This window comes from Lytechinus variegatus, chromosome 5 (assembly GCF_018143015.1).
Source record: "Lytechinus variegatus isolate NC3 chromosome 5, Lvar_3.0, whole genome shotgun sequence".
In the NCBI taxonomy this organism is placed as follows: Eukaryota; Metazoa; Echinodermata; class Echinoidea; order Temnopleuroida; family Toxopneustidae; genus Lytechinus; species Lytechinus variegatus.
This window is the reverse complement of record NC_054744.1, coordinates 41,503,554-41,514,516: the sequence shown is the minus strand read 5'-3', so window position 1 is coordinate 41,514,516 and position 10,963 is coordinate 41,503,554. Positions and strand designations below refer to the sequence as shown.

Below are 10,963 nucleotides of genomic sequence, written 5' to 3'. Positions count from 1 at the left end.
TGTGATTCTTAGCATGGTCAGCCCCCCCCCCCCACTTTCAAAACCGTTCCGCGATCCCTGACTTGTTGCGAGCCAACCTCTCCCTAGACTCTTGCTATGAGTAACGCGGTATTGCACACACACTGAACGGCATTGGGTTGCGTGTGGCACCAACTTTTCCTGCAGTACTGGGTGGAAGGGCGCCCTCAGGGATACGGAATTCGAAGCGGTGGAGAAGATGGGTGAAGAAGAAGTACAATTCCATCTTGGCGAGTTGCTCTCCGAGACACTTTCTCCTGCCTTCAAAAAGAATGAAGGAATAAACGATAGTGATCATAACGCTTCAACACTAGACTCTGGCAGTATACATGTACCTTTCAGTAAGGTCTACAGATTGTAATTCTCTGCCAAATAAAATACTCAATAGACAATGTTGCCACCATTTACCAATTTAAGTCATCCCTAGAAAGGTATTGAAAAAAAAAGTTTGACCTATACTTCAGATGGGATAGACCAGTAAAGAACGACAAAGTTGTGCTACCAGTCTATACATCCAAGTATACTCAAGAAAGTAAGTTGCAAAAACGAATGAAAAGAGAGACTTATGGACCTACATTATTGCTTACCAGCAAAATATTCTGAAAGGAAAACAAACTGTTCTTATTCTTTATCATGTTTAGATTTCGTCTGGATTGCTTGATTAAAGAGTATATTAAAAGCGGTAATTGCTTTCAAGTCAAAATTGTCAAATAAATTTTTTAAATTAAGAACAGGCCTCAGAGATTCAATAACCCTTCTTTGTATAAAGATAGGGTCGAATCTTTTAAGCTTTCAAATTGTATTTACCTATGCAAAATGGGAGGAGCTCTTCTCGCTGAAGAACAGTCGTTCCCGTGTCATCTAAAAACCTTTCCGGCCGAAACTCATCAGGGTTCTTCCAGACCTTTGGATCATGGTGGACAGCCCAGATGTTGGGTAAGATCAGGGTATTTGCTGGGACATGGTGTCCATTAAGCGTGGTGTCCCAACTCGCTGAATGTGGCACACCAAGGGGAACAACCGATGCCGTCCTTTGGACTTCCAGAAGCACCGCTTCAGTGTAAGGGATTTGCTTACGATCCTCCAAGCTTGGCTTTCGAGTGCGTCCAAACACACTGTCCAATTCTTCATGGAGTTTACTTTGAACGTCTGGATGCAGTATGAGAAAGAGAATGGCCCATTTCAGTGTTGTGGCAGTTGTATCCGTTCCGGCTGCAAACAAATCCCCAAGAGTCTGACGCATATCTTCTTCATTAAAAATCACACCACCGTCAGAGTCGCTGGTGCCATTCGTACCACTGAGCACGTCTGAACCTACTCCGCCTGCGCTGACTCGTTGTTGCATACGCTTCATTTCCTCATGGTACATCTGAACGAAACATGGCTCTTCAGAGGAAGGCCTCTGCAGGGCATCTTTGATCATGGCACTGTCGAATTTCCTCCATTCTGCCTCGTTGTCAGCCAGTTTCTTCCAGACAGGCAATGGTAAGTACTGCAGCATGGGGATAAATCCTGTAGCGCCTGTCGACTCACAAATCTCGATTCCTTCGTGAATTATTTCCAGGAAACGCTTGAAGGCAGTATCATCGTGCTTGAATCGCTTCCCAAAGACAATCCACGATACGATGTTGGAAACGGACACAGTAATATCGTGGGCAGGATTAAAAGGTTTGCCTTCGTAGCCAACAAAGACTTCGGACAATGTTTCAATTTCGTCCGTTATGTTCTCGACGAGACGAGATTTACCCATGCCGAGTTCTCGAAGGGCGGCAAGGCCAAAACGACGTTTCTCTCGCTGACTGTCACCTACGTGAGCTGAAATAATGCCTGCATAGAAAAAGAAGAAGAAATGGCTAATGAAACGTAAAAGAAGACGTAATAATTGAATAAAGAGGCATTCGTATTTTCGGGATCAGATGTTTCGAAAACGGGAGAAGCAAAAGTTGCCATAAAAAATCGACAGGCACCTCCTACGTCCTTAACTTTCTAAGAACCACGCATGGGAAGATATTTTGTTAGTAGATCTATACCTGATACAATTTCATAGACAAGATATGTTATTCAAAAAGTTCCAGAGAATGCTAAAACCTACAATAGAATTGAATGAAAAAATAAGATCAACCGAATCGACTTCCTTCCATTTCTTCTCCATTTTCATGTCGCTGTTCAGTATAAAAAAAGCATAAGAAAAAGTAACCAGTCCCTGAACTCCAAGGTAAGGGGGCATTGTGTTTTCTATTGCCTACATGATATTGCACTACTTAGCGTTCTCCAGAACTTTTCCCATCATGGTGAAGTAATATGCCAATAGGGCTGAGATGGGCCTATGTAATTTTATCATGAAAACATTGGATTTTACAACTTTGCTTCATCAGATTTTGCCGAGTTCACTCTTATATATTGATTGATGACATCATGGACGTAATAGGTCCATGATGACATGTAACAAGTTGTTTCTTTTTTCTGAGCGCTCTTTTCTTATCATGGACCTATTGATAGGTCCATGTTCATATGAATTATATTGGTAAATAGTCTCGTGCGTCACGTCAGCCAGGATGAACGAAATGCCCCCATGTCACGGGAATATACCTCCACTAAACAAAATTGATTGATAAATAATGACACAGTCTACGGAATTTTTTGAATGAATGCTGAGAAATATTCTTTAAAAAGCGCTCTTGATTCTCTAAGCGCAACTCGATCCAGAACCAGAGTAACGTCCAGACCGTACTCGTAAAAGATGGAAAACCGAAAATAATACGTATAGCTCATCACGTTTATCCTGTCTCTATACAAAATTCCTTCGCTTTTAATTCTTGCCTTTTTTTCTTATCACGAGGATGCGATCTAGAGCTGGGTGAGGGGGCGGGGGGTTGACAGCCCCGTCCCCAGCTCTATATCGCAGGGGCTCAAGGCTTCCATGATAAATAAATTACTGCTCGGCACCTAGCATGTCTGGGGAATAGCACAACAGCTCCAAAAAGTTTTTTCAAAAACTTGTTATTAGAGTGACAGGCTTAAACAACGTGCTATTTTTTTTTAATGTGTATGAACAGAATGAAATAAAATACATAAATAGTACACAGGGAAAAATAGATAGGCATACATGCAAGAAATGTACAGGTATAATAACAATATATACATATATCAGTGTTCATGGTGTGAAATAAAAAGCAATGATAATATGTTCGCGTATTTCTTGAAATATTGTTATCTTTGTTTATGTAAACAATTTAAATTAATTTAAAATATGTCATTTTTTTCCAATATTGAATTTCGTTCATGCTATTGTTTATTTAAATTGAATCAATCTATCATGTTCTTATTTGTATCATTTTGAAGAATGAAAATAAATTTGAATTGAAAAAAATTGAATTGAATACATGAAAATCATCGGCAGTCACTTTGAACATCTTGAGCTCGACCTTTGAACCTCCCAAACCTTATCAACCGATAATGCAGAATTTAGGATAATACTAATGGGTGTTCATATACACCTGCCACGTTCAACGTTCAATTATTAATGTCATCTTTGTGCAAACAATTACAGATATGAACTCAATAGACCAACGTCACATCGTTAACTCAAACCTTGAACATCTCAAACTTTGTTGAACCCTGAAAGCAACATTTTGAATAACAAAAGGTCGTTCTACAGTAGGAGTTTTGACAGAATGTTACACTTGAATGAGCATTGTCCATTTTTGGTAAGCTCGCAGAAATCTGTTTGCGCAGAAATGCTCGTTTTCACGCTGTGTCAAGGGGAAAGGGCGTAATTAGACTTACCCTGCGAAACATTACTCATAAATTTCCCTCGGATTTTTGGTCAATTGAAATAAAAGGGATACATTCAAGCATTTTGTAATAATTTTGCCTCCTTTACCCCTTTTGTGCCAGCTGGATCTGAGGACATAACTAACTCTGAATAAAAGTTTATCTCAAACATTTTCACCTTTTTTCATTAAGTTTTTATCATTTAAAGTGGGTTTACATGTCATTTTTCATTTAATATTTGTTTCTCCACACTTTTCCCAAGCTTGACAATGATTAACAAAATGAAAATCAAGCCTAAGCCATTTCATGTAAATCGCAGCTCAGTGTAAAGCAAATATCGTCACGATGGCCTCGGTGTGTGGGGAGTGGGGTGGGGCGCAATGCACTCTTCGAAGTGTTTTGGGCAAGGAAACAAGTTAAAAAGGTAAAAGATATATTCAAATCAATTTTACTAGCTCAATTGCACACGTTCTTCATGATTTAGGTCTAATTTTATTCGCATAACTATTTCAAAGTTCTGCGCAAATCATTTTTCACTAACTTTTCAAAAGTAAGTGGTGCTCACTCAAGCGGAAATATTTTTCGACAGTTATATCGTCATTTGCTTAAATGGATCTGTACCAATGTTAAAATGTTGAAAAATTATCAGGATATTGCAAATGTATAATTTTACAGGATTTTTTCTAAGTGTAAACTTTTTTTTGATACGCACTGTATATATTCCCTTTCATGTTGAGAAGACCGTGACGTATTACATTTAGGCAACCGTCACGCTTAATATGAGCAAAAAAAGAACCTCATACAATATGTACAGTCACAAAGCAGAAGGGCGTGTATAGCATGTAGACGTCTAATTAGTTTGAAATGTGTATTAAGTTATTGCAGGAAGTTATCAATTTTTTAATTGATGTTATTTGTATACTTTTCTACCAATGGATTTCTAATTTGACATATTGTATATTCTATTCTTGAGAAGGAATTTGATACTGTAAGCAATTGAAAGCTAAAAATCTTTGTATGTCTACATTCACGGAATGCACACAATCTTGAATTTTGTAAGCCTACGTGTGATGGCAATAATCATGCTTAATTATGAATTCATATTGCGCCATTCGATACACATGCGCGGTGACTTTTTTTCGGGGGGGGGTCCCCTCTAGGATGGCGAACCCATTGGCTAATGTACAAGATTCAAAATTCGAATGGGAGGCCCCCCCCGCGACAAAACATTGTAATAAACATGATGAAATAGTCATAGCCAAAGAAGAATCAGGGAAGCATTTTACCGCTATAAAGCGCACATCATATTTATATATTACAAATATCTTATGCATTGAAGTATCTTGGAAAAAGAGGTATTCGGTCATGTCGGTATGGCTTATATAATCAATATAACTAACCATGTCCATCCACTGTCTTTTTTGGTTTACCTCTTTGGTTTTCAGTCAGATCGTTTTCCTGTAAGTTTTTATCACAATGAGGAAACAATATGAACCTGAAGTGAGGCTGAACTACCAGATCGGAATTTCCTGCCATGTCTCTCTACGTCAGTCGCGTAATGGCCGCAAAAAAATATGAGGGGTGGGTGCAGGATTTATGAACGAGAGGGACATCAATATTTATATATTTGAGACATTTTCATTTAAACTAACAACTCATCCATCCCCGTAATCGATAAGCCTATTTATTCAAAGGAGGGGCAAAGTGGGGACATGATTAGGCCTACAAGTTGGACCAAAAGAAGAATAATTTCAATCTAAAAACACAAAAGGTGAAAGGGTGGCAAAAGGTCGAGGAGTGACAGCGTTTTCCATCCCTATAGTATCAGGTCACTCATCGGCTCTCGGTTTAAAAGGTTGATTTACCCCTTTCCATCCTTTCATCTTTTAGAGTGTACCCACATTGATTCACGGCTTGTTGCACCCTTCACAATGTTCAAATATTCCTAGACAACAGTGTCGTTATATTGTGAATATGAATTTGACATTGATTCAATGTCGAATAAAATGGGACAATGCGGAAGTGCGTTGACATTCATTATCTCACTTTGTAAACTATTGCAAGAGCAATGTTTGAATCTCTCTGATAATGGTGAGTCAATGTCCCAGCGACCCATGTCTCAAGTGCCGCACCAGAATATTATCATTATAGAGCTCACATCCCTTTTAAAAATGTTCTGGCGCGGCTCTTGAAATTAGCTGGGGAGGGTAGCAGGATGAATTTCAGGCGTTATTTCTTTCACATTTTACATCAGCATTATCTTTTAGCCCTAATTATAGCAATATCTTGAGGGACAATGATGTTCTAACCCCCCAAAAAAGTTTTTAAAATTCAGTTAAGTTCTGCTCACTTAGGCAAAACAATATAAAACATCATCAAAATACAACTTCACAGTAATAACTAGACGTAGGATGATCCAACACAAAGGACTCTGGTGGAGACTTTAGTAGTGAACTTATATACAGGTCTATTATACAGGCCAGCTAGGCAGGTCAATCAACAGGCATGGTATCCATGTTGCGGGAGGTGTACTGATATCGTAACATCCCCCTTCTTCTGATAAGATTGAGAATTTCAAATTTCAATGATATTGTTTTCAAACAATACTTTTGGTAGTCTGCAAATTTTGGTAATTTGGCTTAATTATGATTTATCAGATATAATATAGAAGACACAAAAATAAATAGACATCAGTGTCAATTTTCTACCAATAGTATACAAAAAATATATCATAGAGTAGAACTCACTGAGCAAGGTGCCGAAAATTTTGTCAAAATCGGACAACAAATAACAAAGTTATTGAATTTTAAAGTTTAGTAATATTTTGTAAAAACAGTCGTCATGAATATTCATTAGGTGGGCCAATGATGTCACGTCTCCACTTGTTCTTTCGTATTTTATTATATGAAATTAGGTTTATTCAATTTTTTTCCTCCAAGAACTCGAAAAATTGGATTGACAACTGATTTAGTGCATTGATTAGATATTTATTGTTGCAACTCATTTCATTATAAGGGAGACATATTATTCACACAAGTATGAAATAATGAAAAAAATATGATTTTATGTAATAACATAAGAAAACGGAAAGTGGAGATCTTTTTTATTTTGAATTAAAACCATAACAACATTGAATATTTTTAATCCATTAATAAATGAAAATGTTTTAATGGTGTGATATATCGAAAACAAGGTTTCGTCTTGATGTAAGCATAATATCTAAATAACATGTTAACGAAACGTTATCTTCGTAAAATTATTCATGTGGCCACTAAGGGAAACGAAAAGAGACAATAACAGACAATATCTACGTGTTACGTAATACCTCACGGGAAGAAAGACGGTGGTGTTTATAACACTACTATTGATCATGTCAATTATTCCAATTTCATTTACTTACCCTTCCCTTTCGTAATGTACTCCATCATCCCAAATCTAGGTCGATCTGCGAAATCGTCCCCAGACTTTGCGAAAGCCTCTTTCATTGCGTTGAAATCGTTGATTACGAGTGTGGGAATCATTCCGATTCGACTCAAGAACACCGGGCCGTACTTGGAGGACAGACCAGCGAGAAGCTTGTAGGGTTCGTCGCCGACGAGACTGGGGATGATTCCAATGATCGGCCACTCTCGCGGGCCCCGCGGAAGAAGCGATTTTATTTTTTCATCTCTGCCTTGGTAGAAACGATGGGTGAAGAAGAGACTGAGCAGAAAAACAAGAAGAGCTACTAAGGAAGTTGTTGTATCCATAAAGCTAAGAAGAGTCTCCATTTTTTACTGGTCAAAGTAGTCAGACCCGGGAGTCTACGAACTTCGTGTGGACCCTGAGCTGTACCATGGAACTACATCACATACATGTATGGCTATACCATGGACTATACATAATGCACTACAATGCTATTATGTAAGGACCCATATCACCACACAGGTTTCGTAATCAATTCTGACATGATATAAACTAGTCTCAAGATCCAGACTGTATCAGTGCCAATTGTGCGCATTTCGCATAGGCCTGTACATACATGTTACGCGTAGTGACCCCCTAATGAATGTGCATTTTTTTTCGACCTGCCAATCAGCCGGGTCAAGATGTTCTAAACCTTGATCCATGATTTGAACTCGGTACTTGATTGACGAGTCGATGTAATAATACCAGGCGCGCGTCCACAGAAACGCGTGAAATAAAAAGGATCTCTTCAAGATAATTAGGGTGTCAAAACTCTAAAATACTGAATAGGGTAATTTCGCTAAGAAATTAGCTACGTGTTTACGGTCAAAATGGCCAAGGTTTGAAAAAAAGACTAAAATACTTTTTAGAGGATATACTTTAGTTTTGCCCCAACACTGTTTAATAGGGTCCGATTTGAGCGAAATGTGGGAGATGAGGCGGTACTAAGGGATGCTCCAGGCTGAAGATATTTATGCTTCAATAAATAAAATAAAATTTACAGAGCAAATTGCTGATAATTTGATCAAAATTTAATAACAAATAACAAACTGCATTTTTTATTTGCATTATTCCGGTGAAACAATTATCGGCATGTTTTTATGAATATTCATTATGGGGGCTGATAATGTCATATCGCTACTTGTTCTTTTGTATTTTATTAAGCTAGTGAACACTTTTTGCGAGAGTGATCACGAATTTCCTAGAAAGCCAGTGAACACTTTTTGCGAGAGTGATGACGAATTTCCTTGTTGACCATAGTAGATTGCGAGACAAATGAATACCCTCTAGCGATTATTTCAATCCGCAATAATGAACCTATTTAGTAAAATAATTTTTATTCAAAAAATTTATCCCAAGAACTTAAATGATTGGATTGATAACTATTAAGTGCAATAGTTATTTATTGTGCAACTTCTTCATCATAATGGACACACATCATGAAACAATTATAATTTCATGTAATAACATATGAAAAGGGAATATGGGGCGCATACATTCGTAATTCCGAAGCTTCGTAATTCCGAAGGTTCGGTTATTCCGAAGGTTCGTATTTCCGAAGGTTCGTAATTCCGAAGGTTCGTAATTCCGAAGGTTCGTAATTCCGAAGGTTCGTCAATCCGAAAACGAAATAAGGTTCGTAATTCCGAAGGTTCGTCAATCCGAAAACGAAATAAGGTTCGTAATTCCGAAGGTTCGTTAATCCGAAAACGAAATAAGGTTCGTAATTCCGAAGGTTCGTTAATCCGAAAACAAAATAAGGTTCGTAATTCCGAAGGTTCGTTAATCCGAAAACGAAATAAGGTTCGTAATTCCGAAGGTTCGTTAATCCGAAAACGGAATAAGGTTCGTTAATCCGAAAACGAAATAAGGTTCGTTAATCCGAAAATTAAATAAGGTTCGTATTTCCGAAAATGAAAATAATTCATTTTGGTAACACAAACGATGTTGTCATTACAAGATTACACGATATTATGCAATGATAGTAATAATGATCGATGATACATGCGTGTGTTTGGGCCAAAGCATGTATTTCATTAAGAATGGCGCCCTGATCAAGCATAGGCTAATTTCGATTTTATCTGAGCAATTGCTGCCTATAAGCAAATGGTTTAATTAAAGATGCAGGGGATCAAGTGTGTTGGAAGCGCGCGAGCAACCTCTAGATAATAGGATTTGTATTGGAGGGGATGTCATTTTTAATAACAGCTTCTGCTGGTAATAAAAATAATGCTAATAATGATCCTTGTGAGATGTTGAAAGCGCGAATCGCAAGCTGAAACTAGTAGACATTTCATGTAACAAGACGTGAAGTGAGCATTCGGAGCATTTTTTTTTGTAATCGTGAGAAAGATGTGTATCTTTCTAAAGAATTAATGCGAGGGCGAGCTGTAATTTGTTGAAATACTGACCTGGGGCCCGTTGCATGAAACTTTTCCCTGAGAAAACTCAGGTTGTTTTTACAGAAGTTTTTGCCCTGTGCTAAAGTCAATGGCGGAAATCAGACTAACCTTATAGTTTTTAGTTTTTACCAGAGTTTTCTCAGGTAAAAAGTTTTATGCAACAGGCTTCAGAAAGTAATCTTTTAAGGACTGCATTTAGTGACTCATGAATAGAATATAGATATCTCACGAACTAAATAATGAGAGCGCGAACCGCAAGCTTAAAATTTGTGATATTCCAACCTGAAAACTGGACATTTCGTACTTCTTTTTGTTTGTAACCAGGAATAGAATGAGTTCCTCAATAAACAATACTTGATGCGAGCGAGAAACGTGAGCCAAATTTTTCCGATTTTCAAACCTGAAAACTGGACATTCTACGTGTTCTAAGAATTCTTGTAAAAAAATAATAATAGCTGGGAGAATAGTTTTCAGAACTGAAGTGGCTTCCCTGGGCAAATGATATCTATATCAATATTATCATTCTAGGCCCACATGAAATTTCCAAAAGTTTGAGCACGTGATTCGCTCGCAACATCTCACAAGGATGCCCTTTTAACAGTAATTGACCAAAAGGCGAATTTTACATCTTCAGATTTGACTTTTCCCCCAAACCGCTTGCTCTCTACGCTCGCAGAAATGAAACGTAAATATATAACTTTAGTGATCACTTAAAAAATTGTGCTCAATTTAGTTACTACAAAACACACAACCTCTTTACACAGATGATAATCTAATGGTGAAAATATCCGTTTGCACCAAATTGCCCCTATTGGCCCCCTTTTTTTTGCTTTGCCCCCCCCCAAAAAAAAAAAATAATACGTTCCGCCGCCATTGGTTAAAACACGCATCGTCTTCATGGCTAACTGCAAAAAGTTCTTAAAATGTCCCCTTTAGATCAGGTCAGAGCTTATATATTTAAAAATTCTGTTCGCGCTTCTTGCTAGCAGTTATTATCTAAATTTAGTTACATAGGCATCTCGCTTTGAAGATCACAAATGTATAGTGACTGCACTTCGGAGTGCTGATTTGTCTAGTTCAATTTGAACTAGACAAATCAGCACTTCGAAGTGCGGTCACTATACACGCTCTTTAAGAGCTAAATTAGCACTTCATTTTTTAGAGTGTAGGACTACCCTTTCAAAGAAACAAAAAAAATCAACTTTAAACTGCCGATCAAGGAAAATATGGCTAAAAAAATTGCCCCCCCCCCCTCTATTTGACGAAAGTTGGATCCGCCGGGAGGGAGGCAGGGGGCATCAAAATGAAATAAAAAAAAAACT

General features: G+C 37.8%; 1 protein-coding gene across 1 annotated transcript; it reads right to left on the bottom strand.

The window, feature by feature from the left end:
- Positions 1-7,619, bottom strand: LOC121416178 (cytochrome P450 2U1-like). Its single transcript, XM_041609663.1, has 3 exons — positions 7,193-7,619; positions 826-1,845; positions 1-279 (listed from the first exon to the last, which is right to left on the bottom strand). Exons 1-3 carry the CDS (start codon positions 7,560-7,562, stop codon positions 95-97), a joined length of 1,575 nt encoding a protein of 524 aa, XP_041465597.1. The 5' UTR covers positions 7,563-7,619; the 3' UTR covers positions 1-94.
- Between the last annotated feature and the right edge of the window lie 3,344 nt (positions 7,620-10,963).

Excerpts from the sequence above, each read along its gene's own strand:
- LOC121416178 (XM_041609663.1), bottom strand. The coding sequence starts at position 7,562 with ATGGAGACTCTTCTTAGCTTTATGGATACAACAACTTCCTTAGTAGCT. Across the intron at positions 1,846-7,192 it reads GTACATTACGAAAGGGAAGG|GCATTATTTCAGCTCACGTA; the intron begins GTAAGTAAATGA and ends TTTTCTATGCAG. Across the intron at positions 280-825 it reads GCTCCTCCCATTTTGCATAG|GCAGGAGAAAGTGTCTCGGA; the intron begins GTAAATACAATT and ends TTCTTTTTGAAG.